General features: G+C 41.1%; 1 protein-coding gene across 3 annotated transcripts in view; it reads left to right on the forward strand.

Annotated features, from left to right (window-relative positions):
* The first annotated feature begins 31 nt into the window (after positions 1–31).
* LOC5514113 (tudor domain-containing protein 5) overlaps positions 32–16,382 on the forward strand; it is a 32,836-nt gene continuing 16,485 nt past the window's right edge. The window contains exons 1-15 of one of the 3 annotated variants that reach the window (XM_048731387.1): positions 32–442; positions 902–1,261; positions 3,012–3,159; positions 3,423–3,549; positions 3,849–3,905; positions 5,521–5,659; positions 6,155–6,455; positions 6,880–6,946; positions 8,440–8,520; positions 8,778–8,839; positions 8,940–9,009; positions 13,348–13,434; positions 13,654–13,818; positions 14,344–14,455; positions 15,827–15,872. In XM_048731387.1, coding sequence (XP_048587344.1) covers positions 187–442; positions 902–1,261; positions 3,012–3,159; positions 3,423–3,549; positions 3,849–3,905; positions 5,521–5,659; positions 6,155–6,455; positions 6,880–6,946; positions 8,440–8,520; positions 8,778–8,839; positions 8,940–9,009; positions 13,348–13,434; positions 13,654–13,818; positions 14,344–14,455; positions 15,827–15,872 — 2,078 coding nt within the window. In that variant the 5' untranslated portion in view covers positions 32–186. The remainder of the gene's footprint in view (positions 443–901; positions 1,262–3,011; positions 3,160–3,422; positions 3,550–3,848; positions 3,906–5,520; positions 5,660–6,154; positions 6,456–6,879; positions 6,947–8,439; positions 8,521–8,777; positions 8,840–8,939; positions 9,010–13,347; positions 13,435–13,653; positions 13,819–14,343; positions 14,456–15,826; positions 15,873–16,382) is intronic. The other 2 variants (XM_048731385.1, XM_048731386.1) reach the window with 2 other exon arrangements.

Genomic DNA, 16,382 nt, shown 5'->3' on the forward strand with positions numbered 1-16,382 from the left:
TCCCCCTAGGGGCTTGTCCACTATGGAGCCCACGCATGCGTGGTTTGACAACAACAGCGCGCGATAACTCCACGTGAAGGGACTTTCCAAGAATTTTAACTTTACCCGCGATTTTTAACCTGTTATACTTTCCAAATCATGACTATACTCTAATGCCAATTTTATTTTGTTTCAAACTTTGACAAAATGCCCGAAAGCTCGAGTGGAGATGGGAAAGCGGAGAGAGAAAAGACGAAACAGCAAGTCTCCCGTCACCTACGGGCGCTGCTCATTTCCGCGCCGAACGGGCTCAATGTGGTCGAAGTTCAAAATGACTACTTTAAATTTATAGGAAAACATCTACCGTACCGGGAATTGGGGTATAAAAGTGCGCTAGAGCTGCTTCAAGCTTTGCCTGACGTAGTTCGACCATCGTGGGTGCGTGGGGAACTGATATTACGAGGTTAGAAGCCCTGTGTCCGGCTTGTGCTATTAATGTTGTTGTGTCTTTGTTCGGCTTGTTTTTGCTTGGACTTCATTGTTTGCCTCAATTATTCGAACAATAGAGAAAGTGATTATATCCAAAATAGTCGGGAAATGAAAGATTGTTGAGAAAAGTTTTATTTGCGTTTTTATCTTACGCTGTGTTATAAACAGAAAACTGTAAAAGAATGAATGGAAACAAATTACAAGATTATAAAGAATATTTGCAAATTATAAAAAATACAATTAGAAAAAACTAGTAAAATTCTAAATGTCAACTAGAACGTTACCATTGTGAAAAAAATGGTGTCATCAAATCTGAGCTAAATCATTGCTTACATTTTTTTGTAAAATTTCTGTCTGATGTGGTGTGAAAGGGGATACGATGGGGATGTAGACTTCATTCGAATCTCATAGCTGACTCCACTTTGTTTGACAGGCATTGTTGATGAAGCAAGCCAAAGGGTGGCCAGCCTAATCGCCAAGCAGAGGAAAGCACCTAAGAAGTCCCGCGCTACCCATGTGATAAGTGTTCGTCCAAGCCTGCCCCCAAATGTACCATACTTCACAAGATCCAAGATTAAAGAACTACTCTCGTTCTACCCTAGTGGCCTTCTTGGAGCTATGTTTCCGCAGGCATATGAGAGGCACTGTAAGCATGCCTTGGACGTCAAGGGGATAGGATTCGGCTCCTCACAGGAATTGCTGCGAAGTATACCTGATATTGCAAGGATTGAGCAAATGAAGGGAGGAGGGTATAGGGTTTATGCAGTGCAAGAGAAGACTCATGCTGATCAAGGTAGTGAACTTAGCTTACAGTTCAGTGCTATGTAAAACCTGTTCCTATGAGCAGGCTTCCCCGTTTTTTCCCGTCTTATTCAAGTATAATCTTTCAACAAAGATACATGCAAATCTAAATCTCTGATAGTATTGATGAAAAAATATAGTTTACTTGCTATCTGTTGACTTCTGTTGATTTTTGAATTTGGGGGTAGCCTGTGGTGAAAATACTAGAGAGGGCCCGGAAGTGGGTGTAGCATGCACCAGCTTTTTCCCGACGATGTTTCGTTCACTGAACAGGGCAGCTCAAAGGAAGGTATGGCAGCTCAAAGGAAGGTATGGCAGCTCAAAGGAAGGTATGGCAGCTCAAAGGAAGGTATGGCAGCTCAAAGGAAGGTATGGCAGCTCAAAGGAAGGTATGGCAGCTCAAAGGAAGGTATGGCAGCTCAAAGGAAGGTAAGGCAGCTCAAAGGAAGGTATGGCAGCTCAAAGGAAGGTATGGCAGCTCAAAGGAAGGTATGGCAGCTCAAAGGAAGGTATGGCAGCTCAAAGGAAGGTATGGCAGCTCAAAGGAAGGTATGGCAGCTCAAAGGAAGGTAAGGCAGCTCAAAGGAAGGTATGGCAGCTCAAAGGAAGGTATGGCAGCTCAAAGGAAGGTATGGCAGCTCAAAGGAAGGTATGGCAGCAAAGAAAGTACCGCACATTTCACATCATATGAATGTTAATTTTCCCGCTATGTCCTGGGGGTCAGGTTGCGGTGGTTTCAGTTGACTTGTGCATAAATGCTACCTTACTAACAGTACCTTCTGATGTATAACCTTGTACTAGAACATATGCAAGGTTGCTTTCATGATGTATAACCTTGTACTAGAACATATGCAAGGTTGCTTTCATGATGTATAACCTTGTACTAGAACATATGCAAGGTTGCTTTCATGATGTATAACCTTGTACTAGAACATATGCAAGGTTGCTTTCATGTAATATGCAATATCCCACACCTCCTTTATTTGTCTTTATTTTTTGTCATTCTATACCATTATGCATATTTTACCATTTAATATATTACCATATTTTCCCCCTTTACACATTCTCCCTACTAACCCCACCCCCTTTTTTCCCTCTACCCACCCCAGGTGCCATGTTACGAATACCCGCTTTAAACCAACACTCTAACAGTGTCAGCGGTCTCATTGTTATTATATGGCAATCCAACCTATACACCAAACACTTAAAGCCGCATTGTCACCAGTTTACTTCCTGTTGATAACATAACATTCTGCAATGATTTTTAATTGAAACGTGAAAAAATATGAAAAACTTTTTAAAGCAGTGAAATATCTTTAGCACGAATTCATCAGCCCAAAATTTGTGCAGCTATAGAAGAAAGATGTATATATATTACCCCTGTGTTGCCATTTTTACAACAATTTTTTTGTATTTTTATTAAACATGTATTACAATTAATGCAAATCTTAGAATATAACCTTACTCTACCAAGCAAACTTAATAATACCAATAAACCATTTCAACAAAACTGTGAAATATCAAAACTTTTAAGCTCTTTTCTTTTCCATATCAATTCATGAACGATTAGATGTGCATAGAAAGGTTTTCTTTCTTGCATCCCTTTTGAATTATTGTGAACAGTAGCTATACATAGAAAAGAATGTCTGCTCTCTTGTCTATCATCAATTAGTGACATTGTGTTGTCACCAAAATAAGTTTAAATTATGAGTTTCTAAACATTCTGCGTTCTGTGACCTTAGATAAAAATATCAATTCTTCTGGCATGACTTGTAAAGTGACCAGCCCACCACGCCCATCCAAAGTGACCAGCCCACCACGCCCATCCAAAGTGACCAGCCCACCACGCCCATCCCGATACTCCTCCGCATCCTCTGACTCATCCAATAGGTAAGCTGTTGTCATAGTAACATATCACTTTTTATAAACTGATATTCTAGAGCCTGGGATACCAAAGACCCAGGGGAAATCTGCATTATAATACTTACAGTATATCAGTCGTTACGGGTCATTATCGGTTCTCTAACCACATGCTTAAAAAAGCATAGCAAGGAGCTTCCCTCACATTGCACTTCTCTCTTTTTAGTTAAATGCTATTTGAGGAACAGCTAATTATTCCTCCAACATTAACTGTGTGTTGTTTATAATCACAGCATGCTAGAGCTTGATATGATTGACAACAAGAAAACAGAACTGCCCAACAACAAGCTAGAAGCTGCCAAATTCTTAATAGATTCACAGAATTCAGTCAGCCGTATGCTAAGAGAAGAAATAGCCAAGGTTTGGAATATATATGTTGCAGGTGTATGTTATAGGTGTTTCACAAGGAAAGCCCAGTGTTCATTTCTGATTGTTCCATTCTAATTGAATTCTAATAGCAAGTGAACTGTGTCTGAATAGAAAAAAAGTGCTTATTTTGTCTCTGGCCTGTGTGCAGCCAACCAAAATGAAATCAGTGACTTGGAACTGGGTATTATATATCTACTGTAAAATTCCTGCAAACAGACTAGAAGAGCTTGTCCAAATAGACTTTGTAGTGATGACATAGCTAATACTAATACAGTATTTGATCTAAACAGATATTGAATATGAGGCCTAACGGAGTGTGGTCAGCACGTCTTCCAGTGGAGTATAAGGTACAGTACAATAGCTTTAGCAGTTTCAAGGAAAAAGTGTTCTAAAAAGCAGGGCTGAAGCTGAGAAAATTATTTGTTACAAGAACAGGACCCGTCACCTGGTGACGATGATTAATGTACCTTACAGGGGAGCTTCTGTTCCAATAATTATTTTGGTTCTTTCTAATCACTGTAAGTATTTATGCAACATTCTTCAACAACTTAGTTCATAATTTTCAAAAAATAAATATCTCTGAGAATCAAATTCAACATACCTTGTTTACCTTCGATTTCAAATTCATCATCATACAGTTCAGCTTCAATTTGTCGATGTGGGACATGTTTCATGTGTTTTCTCTTCTTTCTCAACTCAGGATAGCAAACTGTGATAGACACATTTCAAAAGTCCCAGAACCTTTTTCATAATTCTCAAGCAGTTGAAGGAATTTTTGTTCCATAGTGAAGTGATCTTTTCCTTTGTCAAAACGAAAACACGGATCGGTTTCCCGTCTCCATACATATGTCTTTGCTAAACTTTCTCAACGCAAGCAACCCGATCTAGATAATCATTTGTATTATTAGACACATCTCATATGGCCAAAAATCAAGTACTTGAATTAGCTTCCAAAACATGTCCTATTCCAGACTGAAATTATGCTTTCTCCGTGACACTATTTGATTTTGATTTCATTGATCTTCCCCAAACAAACGTTGTTTGTTTCTTTACATTAAGGACCGCCTTCAGAGGAGCTTCTTTTCCAGGCATGTCGAAAGCACAGTAATCTGGCTTTCAGAATACTTCTCAGGTTTTTTAAAAATGTTTTTCTGTATTCTTGTCCAAAAGCTTCTGCAGGTTGATGACGTCATACCGCTCGACCCATCAAAAAATGTTTGCCCGACAGACATAATGCTTAAAATAGTAAAGATTATAACAAAGATAATTATGATACCATAATGAATATAGTCTACCATGAAAAACCTGTTAATGGGGCCATTTTTAACTTGTGAATGCTTGCAAAGCATTTACGAGTTATTGGAGGGACTTCTGTGTCACTCGATCGTTGGATCGATCATCCGTAAACTTTTTGTGGTCTTTCTGTACTTTCGCAACACAGCAATTTTCAGATCTTCCTGTAAACTTCCGGTGACAAATTTCTGGTTAAAGCTTAGTACTATAAAAGAGCCTTGTCATCGACCTGTGACCCCTACGGTCATTCCGATTTATAGCCGTAGAGTATATGTAAGCTAGTTTTTACAGAAATGTCTTCGATGTGGGTTGAGCATGTGCATGCGCCTTCGTCACTGACGTCAATCGATCTTCTACAGTTCAGTCCAATTCAAGTTGTTATGTTACAAAACAAGTAAAATGCTAGCAAAGCTTTTAGTTCTCCTTCTTCTAGTACTTGAAGATTCGCGTCTCTGGGTTTTCGCGTTATATGTTTGAATTTGTGCTGAAAGAGCGGATAGCCAAAGCTAAGACTTTTAAAGTCAGAGAAACACAAGGGAAAAGCCTCTGTTAGCAAGGCCTTTCTTTGCAGGGTTATAAAAGAAAGCCTCTGTTTGCAGGTCAAGAAAAATAGTATGGACTTTCATAAGTTGTTTTTTCCAAAGTATAACCTGGTGTTTCTGGTTCTAGAAACTATTCAAGAAAGAGCTAGTTGTTCGCCAGCACGGCTTTACCAGTGTGATTGAGCTGGCAGATGCCATACCAGACATTGTCAGGATTCACAGGCCTACCAAAACTGGTGACTGGCTGTTGCTTGGCAACAAAAAAGGTGTTTACATTAAAATCATTACTTTTTTACCCATAAGTAACTACTGTAGCTTTACACACTAGAGAACATACTATTTTAGATATTTTAGGGTTATGATTATTAATGTACATATAAAAGTTAACCACAGCTTGGACAGCAGAAAACCTTCTGACAGACCACATACAGTATCATCCTTGGTCCCTCAAATATCTCTTGCTCCATCCTTAAGAATTTAGTTTCAGCAATGAATATCTTTGGAGCATCACTTCTATGTCCAAGAAACCCTAGTTCAAATAGACTTTGCATTTCTTTTCAGAGCTGGAGCCTGATATGTAGTTGCTTCAGTGATGTTGCTCAAATACACTATACCAATTTAAGACTGTACTTTGACATTTCAGACATTGCACATTTGTTCCTATGAAGCAGGACTAAACAGCTACTCTTAAACTAGAAAACAGATAGGCATCTAATGTGCCAAAGCATGTGTTTGTGGCATCTAACGTTTCATTCCCTCAGGGCCTTATGCACCAACACAGTCCGACACTATCGCCAGCACTGAAATGGCAAATGAAATGCCTGCCGTACCTGGTATTGGCCGTGCCAAGCCCAAACCGGTCATATCTAGTGTAGGGCCAGGAAGACGTCATAAACTTCTGGTAGCTGATGGTGTTGGTCCAGGTGTATTCTACTCCAAACTTACTGTCCCAGAGACTGGTTACAATGATGTCTATGTGACCCATGCCACTGACCCCCAGGATTTCTGGTTAATGCTATTCCATAACTACCCCAAACTTGAAGCCCTTTCTGAAGACATCAGGTGAGACACTGGATTGTGATACAGCACATACAAATAAAGGCACACTCATTCTGTAGGTGATGAATACATGGTAGTACAGTAAGATTCATCATTTTACAAGCTGTATTCTGTGTCCTGAGGCTCCCTCCCCCCTTAAAATGCTGTATGCAAAGCAAGCAAAAAATAACACACATACAGTGTTCTGATAATGTTTTTTTGTATATATGTATTGTTTTAATAAACGAGCATGGTCAAAATGGAAAACTGAGACAAGCAATTTTCTTGAAAGCTTTAAGTATCTTTTTAATATTCCCATGCTGTCTCTGCCTTCTGGCCGCATGATGAAGATAAACTGTCATACAGTGTCATCCAGTACCATCACTTTTTAGTGGTACCCTTGTATAGTGACTAGCTGTATTTTTAGCACTTATCTGGTGTATTCTAGGGTGTTCTATAGCAGTCCAGAGGGTATTGGCTACCTCATGCCTGACTGGTTTGTGTCTGTTGGCCAGGTCAGTATTAGTTTTATTTTATTTTTATAAGTTTTATTTATTTCTCTATTATATTTGTTTCTACTATTGTTCCTACTAAATTGCCATATATGCTTGTCCTATCCCTAAGGGACATTTTAAGGGTCTAATTTTCAACAAGAGTGTCTCATGCTGATTTAGGATGAGATATAAATATATACTTTAAAGATAACTGCATTTGTGCACAAAAAGTTCATTTCCATTTCGCTACCGTATTTCTCGGCCTATAATGAACACTTCTCCATTTAAATCTGTACTTTTTAAATCCAGGCCACAGGGTCAGGATATCTCGAGTCTAAGCCAATCAGATTAGAGCAGTTTAATCGTCTTTTCTGGACTCGGGATATATGGAGGATAAGCCAATCATATGAGGTCTCATGGAGTTGTTATTTTGGGGGGTCAGGATATCCCGACAACGAGACAATCATACCGGGTATCCTTATCAGTGTGTTGGGTATCATCTGTTATTACATGTACTTGAAAACCAAGATAAATTCTACACCTTATGGCGCTGCATGAGAAGGTCGAGTTTTTTCCTCCAAATAAACCAATTTATCATACTTTTTACTTTGGTAACAAATTATACAAAGGAAATTTTAGGATATTCATGCATACTAAAACTAAGAAATAAACTACTGATAACATCATGCTCAGCGGACCAGAAAGGTCAATCATAGTAAGAAGTATCAAGATGAGATAAATGTTACGATCCACAATTGATTTTATTTATACATAAGTACGGTAAATGCTTTTCTACATTTGAAATTGAATATGATAATCACTTTCAACCTCTGCATTAGCAGCGCATCTTAACACAAATCTAAAGCTGTTATTCTCATCGCTGAATTTGTATTTTCACATGGAACATCGAAATGCAAGCTTGTGTTCGTTACTGCCATTTTGGACAAGGTACAAAGAGACTGGGTTGAGTAAATTCCAACATGGCAGACAACAAGAAAATCGCGAAGGAAGCATAATTCTGACGAGTTTTGAGGCTTATTTATTTACAAAACACGATGAGGAAATTGAAAATATTCTTTGTTTGGAATACCTTTTACTTTTTTGGTTGTTTCTCATTTCCTTGTTTTTTTTTTTCTATTGTGGTGCGTATTATATGTGGGTTTTCAAATTTTTTTTTTGAAAACGGCCTTGTAAATTGGTTTGCAGACTATATGCTGGTGCGCGTTATATGCCGGAAGATATGGTATTTCTGGTTGATATTTATTTTTTTTTTTGACAAACATAACTTTTTAGGGGGAGTCTCCCCCAGGCGATCAGGGTACTACTGTACATGGGTGATGAACTGGGTGGATATCAACCCTCCTTTTGAGTATCAAGATCATGAATAAATTCATAAAGTCTCAAGCTAATATCCATAACCAAAACAACCACAGTTTAGGAAATCCACTTTATTACATGGGTCTGCTGTGTGCTAGTTCCTTGATTTCATTTATTTATGCTGTTATTCTATATAGGTCTGCTGTGCGCTATATGAAGAAGATGGAGCCTGGTACAGGGCTCTGATCACAAGCTTCACATCCATCAGCAATATAGAGGTGTGTTAAACATGCGTTTTAAAATTTGCCTCTCGAATAGTGTAAGTGATATAGAGGTGCGTTAATAGTGAAATTATCAGTAATATGGAGATAATAGTTTTTTTTTTAATTTTTGCCCTCAGTTCCACTGTAAGTGATCTACAGTATGTAAAGAGAACTTTTCATTCTTTTCCAAGTGTTTTATTTATGTTTTTGTCATCCTAGTTATGTTGTTCTGTATGGACTTCCTTTTGCTTAATCTTTGCCTTTGCTCTTAGGTGTTCTATGTAGATTATGGCAATCGTAGTCATGTGGCTCTACATCACCTCAGAGTCATGAAGTGAGTGTTGATGTGTTCTTCTTATACAAATGAACAATAAGACTGAAATGAAAAAAAATCAGTAATGCAAAATAATAATAAAAAAATACCTTTCCTCCAGGACTTCATTTCTAAAGTTGCCTGCTCAAGCCATCCATGCCTCCCTAGCTTACATCAAGCCTGCTAAAGGGGTAAGGATTTGAAGTATACCTAACTAATCTCAGTGCACAGCTAACCACTACTAATTGACATAAGAAAATGAATAAAATCTCTGCCATTTGAATGCATACTATTATTATTGATTTTTTTAATAATAAACAGCTGATTTCAATACCAAGAAGTCTATTGAGTTGGCTGCATGGTATGTTTTGGTAGATCTGCGAGGTTAACCCAGCACCTGATGTCTGTATGTTTTGGTACAGATCTGTGAGGTTAGCTTAGCACCTGATGTCTGTATGTTTTGGTAGATCTGTGAGGTTACCTTAGCACCTGATGTCTATGTTCTGGTACAGATCTGTGAAGTTAACCCAGCACCTGATGTCTGTATGTTTTGGTAGATCTGTGAGGTCACCCCAGCACCTGATGTCTGTATGTTTTGGTAGATCTGTGACGTTAACCCAGCACCTGATGTCTGTATGTTTTGGTAGATCTGTAAGGTCATCCCAGCACCTGATGTCTGTATGTTTTGGTAGATCTGTGAGGTCACCCCAGCACCTGATTTCTGTAGGTTTTGGTAGATCTGTAAGGTCATCCCAGCACCTGATGTCTGTATGTTTTGGTAGATCTGTCAAGGTTACCCCAGCACCTGATGTCTGTATGTTCTGGTACAGATCTGTGAAGTTAACCCAGCACCTGATATCTGTATGTTTTGGTAGATCTGTGAGGTTACCCCAGCACCTGATGTCTGTATGTTTTGGTAGATCTGTGAGGTTACCCCAGCACCTGATGTCTGTATGTTTTGGTAGATCTGTGACGTTAACCCAGCACCTGATGTCTGTATGTTTTGGTAGATCTGTGAGGTCACCCCAGCACCTGATGTCTGTATGTTTTGGTAGATCTGTGACGTTACCCTAGCACCTGATGTCTGTATGTTTTGGTAGATCTGTAAGGTCACCCCAGCACCTGATGTCTGTATGTTTTGGTACAGATCTGCGAGGTCACCCCAGCACCTGATGTCTGTATGTTTTGGTAGATCTGTGAGGTTACCTTAGCACCTGATGTCTGTATGTTTTGGTAGATCTGTGAGGTCACCCCAGCACCTCATGTCTGTATGTTTTGGTACAGATCTGCGAGGTCACCCCAGCACCTGATGTCTGTATGTTTTGGTAGATCTGTGAGGTTACCTTAGCACCTGATGTCTGTATGTTTTGGTAGATCTGTGAGGTCACCCCAGCACCTGATGTCTGTATGTTTTGATAGATCTGTGAGGTTACCTTAGCACCTGATGTCTGTATGTTTTGGTAGATCTGTGAGGTCACCCCAGCACCTGATGTCTGTATGTTTTGGTAGATCTGTGAGGTCACCCCAGCACCTGATGTCTGTATGTTTTGGTAGATCTGTGACGTTAACCCAGCACCTGATGTCTGTATGTTTTGGTAGATCTGTAAGGTCATCCCAGCACCTGATGTCTGTATGTTTTGGTAGATCTGTGAGGTCACCCCAGCACCTGATTTCTGTATGTTTTGGTAGATCTGTAAGGTCATCCCAGCACCTGATGTCTGTATGTTTTGGTAGATCTGTCAAGGTTACCCCAGCACCTGATGTCTGTATGTTCTGGTACAGATCTGTGAAGTTAACCCAGCACCTGATGTCTGTATGTTTTGGTAGATCTGTGAGGTCACCCCAGCACCTGATGTCTGTATGTTTTGGTAGATCTGTGACGTTAACCCAGCACCTGATGTCTGTATGTTTTGGTAGATCTGTAAGGTCATCCCAGCACCTGATGTCTGTATGTTTTGGTAGATCTGTCAAGGTTACCCCAGCACCTGATGTCTGTATGTTCTGGTACAGATCTGTGAAGTTAACCCAGCACCTGATGTCTGTATGTTTTGGTAGATCTGTGAGGTTACCCCAGCACCTGATGTCTGTATGTTTTGGTAGATCTGTGAGGTTACCCCAGCAACTGATGTCTGTATGTTTTGGTAGATCTTTGAGGTCACCCCAGCACCTGATGTCTGTATGTTTTGGTAGATCTGTGACGTTAACCCAGCACCTGATGTCTGTATGTTTTGGTAGATCTGCGAGGTCACCCCAGCACCTGATGTCTGTATGTTTTGGTAGATCTGTGACGTTAACCCAGAACCTGATGTCTGTATGTTTTGGTAGATCTGTGACGTTAACCCAGCACCTGATATCTGTATGTTTTGGTAGATCTGTGAGGTTACCTTAGCACCTGATGTCTGTATGTTTTGGTAGATCTGTGAGGTCACCCCAGCACCTGATGTCTGTATGTTTTGGTACAGATCTGTGACGTTACCCCAGCACCTGATGTCTGTATGTTTTGGTAGATCTGTAAGGTCACCCCAGCACCTGATGTCTGTATGTTTTGGTAGATCTGTAAGGTCACCCCAGCACCTGATGTCTGTATGTTTTGGTAGATCTGTAAGGTCACCCCAGCACCTGATGTCTGTATGTTTTGGTAGATCTGTGAGGTCACCCCAGCACCTGATGTCTGTATGTTTTGGTAGATCTGCGAGGTTACCCCAGCACCTGATGTCTGTATGTTTTGGTAGATCTGTGAGGTTACCTTAGCACCTGATGTCTGTATGTTTTGGTGGATCTGTGAGGTCACCCCAGCACCTGATGTCTGTATGTTTTGGTACAGATCTGTGACGTTACCCCAGCACCTGATGTCTGTATGTTTTGGTAGATCTGTGAGGTCACCCCAGCACCTCATGTCTGTATGTTTTGGTACAGATCTGCGAGGTCACCCCAGCACCTGATGTCTGTATGTTTTGGTAGATCTGTGAGGTTACCTTAGCACCTGATGTCTGTATGTTTTGGTAGATCTGTGAGGTCACCCCAGCACCTGATGTCTGTATGTTTTGGTAGATCTGTGAGGTTACCTTAGCACCTGATGTCTGTATGTTTTGGTAGATCTGTGAGGTCACCCCAGCACCTGATGTCTGTATGTTTTGGTAGATCTGTGAGGTCACCCCAGCAACTGATGTCTGTATGTTTTGGTAGATCTGTGAGGTCACCCCAGCACCTGATGTCTGTATGTTTTGGTAGATCTGTGAGGATAACCCAGCACCTGATATCTGTATGTTTTGGTAGATCTGTGAGGTCACCCCAGCACCTGATGTCTGTATGTTTTGGTAGATCTGTGAGGTTACCTCAGCACCTGATGTCTGTATGTTTTGATAGAGAACTGTAAGGTCACCCCAGCGTGTGGTATTGCTATACTGTAAATTTGAATTAGGCAAACACCTCTAGTAATTCCCAACTAACTGACCTGATTGCATTTGGTGCTTTTTGATTAGTCAGTACTTGTGGAAACCATTTCAGTGCCAGCAAATGACACAATTAAAGGATTTTGAATGACAGGTTCCAGAAGGCAGTTAAGCTGTTGAAAGTCATCTATGAGATTTTTTAAATATAGAAATCTGTAGTAACTAAGGTTTTTTATGTGCACCTGAAATTTAAGTGAAAATTTTCGGACCTCAGTTGGCATGGTTGGCAGAGCACAAAAGCCAACAATTTCTTTCTAAGCTGTGTTCTCAAGTAAGATATTAGTAACGTCTGACCTGCCTGCTTACGCCTTCTATGTAAGCTTTGTTCTCAAGTAAGATATTAGTAATGTCTGACCTGCCTACTTACGCCTTCTATGTAAGCTTTGTTCTCAAGTAAGATATTAGTAACGTCTGACCTGCCTACTTACGCCTTCTATGTAAGCTTTGTTCTCAAGTAAGATATTAGTAATGTCTGACCTGCCTGCTTACGCCTTCTATGTAAGCTTTGTTCTCAAGTAAGATATTAGTAATGTCTGACCTGCCTGCTTACGCATTCTATGTAAGCTTTGTTCTCAAGTAAGATATTAGTAATGTCTGACCTGCCTGCTTACGCATTCTATGTAAGCTTTGTTCTCAAGTAAGATATTAGTAATGTCTGACCTGCCTACTTACGCCTTCTATGTAAGCTTTGTTCTCAAGTAAGATATTAGTAACGTCTGACCTGCCTACTTACGCCTTCTATGTAAGCTTTGTTCTCAAGTAAGATATTAGTAACGTCTGACCTGCCTACTTACGCCTTCTATGTAAGCTTTGTTCTCAAGTAAGATATTAGTAATGTCTGACCTGCCTGCTTACGCCTTCTATGTAAGCTTTGTTCTCAAGTAAGATATTAGTAATGTCTGACCTGCCTGCTTACGCCTTCTATCCAAGCTGTGTTGTATCTGCGCTTCCCAAACTTAATATATATATATTTTAACAAGGATTGAGCGCTTAGTTGTTGAGATATCTTAATTTATAAAATATATTGTAACAAGCCTTGAGCGAGTGATTAGTTCTTGAGATATGTTTACCTGTCAGACTGAGTGGTCTCCTGGTTGCTGCCATCGGTTCTATCACATCACCAAGGACTTCAAGCCCCTTGTGGGGCTTTTCTGTGGCGTCAAGGTATGTATCATCATGGCTAACACAAGCCTGCACCTTTTTATGCACCCCCGCCCCCCCACTTTGACTCCCCCATGTGGTGCAAGATGTTAAATGATTTCTTTTAGTGATCTCTAAACATTGAAATGCAAGACCAAAGACGAATGATCAGAATACCAAGCCATACCTGTTTATACAAGTTCTACTGTATATATGTCCCGTTGTATGATTTCATGCGATCAGGATGAGACTGTGTCTGTGTGTCTGTGTGACACTAGCCAAACAGAGGACATCCATATAAATGATGAGCTTGTAGAGGAAGGCTTTGCTCTCTTCAACCCTCCCTTGAGCCCACCTCCAGTCACTCAGAAACTTGATGTTTGTGTGCCCAACACCAAGGTCACTGAGGTCAGTAAAGGAATGCCGTAAATGATCTAATAAGCGCTCGGGGCGTTTATTAAATTTGAGGGGGGGGGGGCTTTACAAACTATAACAATATAACAAACCCAAGTGCAGTGGGGTTCTAGTCTCAGTCAGGATCACATTAAATTATAGCCTGCGTAGCAAGCGTTTCTTGGCATTTAGCAAGTCTCACCCAGTAGGAGCCAAGCTCAGATTAATTGAATTTAATTTATATTATCAAAATTCCTATGTCGTTTATTTTTAAGCTGGGAGGGTAGAGGGAAATAGAGGGAGGCATTTGTTAGATGGGGGCGTTATTTCAAACTTGTAAGCTTAGGGGGGCGTTCATTACATAGATAGGAGGCGTTCTTTAGATAGGGGACATTTATGAGATCATTTACGGTAGCAACGCTTGATTTAATATTAAAATATGGAACCGAAAACTGAAGTTAAGATACTGTAAGCTATACACTGTGTCTGTTTTACACAAAGTGATAGGTAATTTCTTATCTAAAGGTATTTATATTTCAGCCTCCTGGTCTGTCTGCCCATGCTCTAGACCCCTTTGTTATCAACAGTACTATGAAGGCACCCCCTGGTCTACACCATCCAAGTATAACACCCCCTGGTCTACAGCATCCAGGTATAACACCCCCTGGTCTACACCATCCAAGTATAACACCCCCTGGTCTACACCATCCAGGTATAACACCCCCTGGCCTACACCATCTAGGTATAACACCCCCTGGTCTACAGCATCCAGGTATAACACCCATTGGCCTACACCATCCTGATATAACACCCCCTGGTCTACACCATCCAGGTATAACACCCCCTGGTCTACAGCATCCAGGTATAACACCCATTGGCCTACACCATCCTGATATAATACCCCCTGGCCTACACCATCCAGGTATAACACCCCCTGGTCTACAGCATCCAGGTATAACACCCATTGGCCTACACCATCCTGATATAACACCCCCTGGTCTACATCATACAGGTATAACACCCCCTGGTCTACACCATCCAGGTATAACACCCCCTGGTCTACACCATCCAGGTATAAAACCCCCTGGTCTACACCATCCAGGTATAACACCCCCTGGTCTACACCATCCAGGTATAACACCCCCCTGGTCTACAGCATCCAGGTATAACACCCATTGGCCTACACCATCCTGATATAACACCCCCTGGTCTACACCATCCAGGTATAACACCCCCTGGTCTACACCATCCAGGTATAACACCCCCTGGTCTACACCATCCAGGTATAACACCCCCTGGTCTACACCATCCAGGTATAACACCCCCCTGGTCTACAGCATCCAGGTATAACACCCATTGGCCTACACCATCCTGATATAACACCCCCTGGTCTACACCATCCAGGTATAACACCCCCTGGCCTACACCATCTAGGTATAACACCCCCTGGTCTACAGCATCCAGGTATAACACCCATTGGCCTACACCATCCTGATATAACACCCCCTGGTCTACACCATCCAGGTATAACACCCCCTGGCCTACACCATCCAGGTATAACACCCCCTGGTCTACACCATCCAGGTATAACACCCCCCTGGTCTACACCATCCAGGTATAACACCCCCTGGTCTACACCATCCAGGTATAACACCCCCTGGTCTACACCATCCAGGTATAACACCCCCTGGTCTACACCATCCAGGTATAAAACCCCCTGGTCTACACCATCCAGGTATAACACCCCCTGGTCTACACCATCCAGGTATAAAACCCTCTGGTCTACACCATCCAGGTATAACACCCCCTGGTCTACACCATCCAGGTATAAAACCCCCTGGTCTACACCATCCAGGTATAACACCCCCTGGTCTACACCATCCAGGTATAACACCCCCCTGGTCTACACCATCCAGGTATAACACCCCCTGGTCTACACCATCCAGGTATAACACCCCATCCTTGTGCCTGTATACAAATTGTGTTTTATGTCTAACTACTTGTTTCCCACTTTGTTTTATAGCTTTATCACCACAGCCTAACAGTGTCTGTAACAAGGACTCTCAAAGGTACTGTAGTAATTTTAGAACATGAGATTGCCACTGATCATAGGAATAGTAACTACCGTGGTACCTCTATTAAGCAGCCACCTAAGGGGCCAAGACAAGAGGCAACTGGCACAAACTCAGGCTTGTGACAGAAAATTAGCATCAACAAAAAGCAACTTCTTTGGCACTTACCACTCTTTTTTTTGGCAGAAAAAGGCTTATTTTGCTATAAAGTTTTTGCTTTTTGTAGTTGTCCTCTGGCGTGACAGGCGGAGTCATTTCTGTATTTATTTTGGCTTGAATTTGCCACTCAAAAAGTCATGTGATCAGTGCAGAGAGGTACTACAGCATTTTAGTGAAGGCTCAACATTCTGGGACGTTATATAGTGGCTGATAAATAGAGGTTGAATTCGCAATGATGGCCTTCTAGAGGTGCCAATGTAATCTAAAGCTTCAAGTCTGTTGTAATTTCTAAGAAAACAAAATTAGTGACCTCAGTGTCCTAAGGCCCTTTATTTTATTTAGAATATT

This window comes from Nematostella vectensis, chromosome 8, assembly GCF_932526225.1.
Source record: "Nematostella vectensis chromosome 8, jaNemVect1.1, whole genome shotgun sequence".
Classification (NCBI taxonomy): Eukaryota; Metazoa; Cnidaria; class Anthozoa; order Actiniaria; family Edwardsiidae; genus Nematostella; species Nematostella vectensis.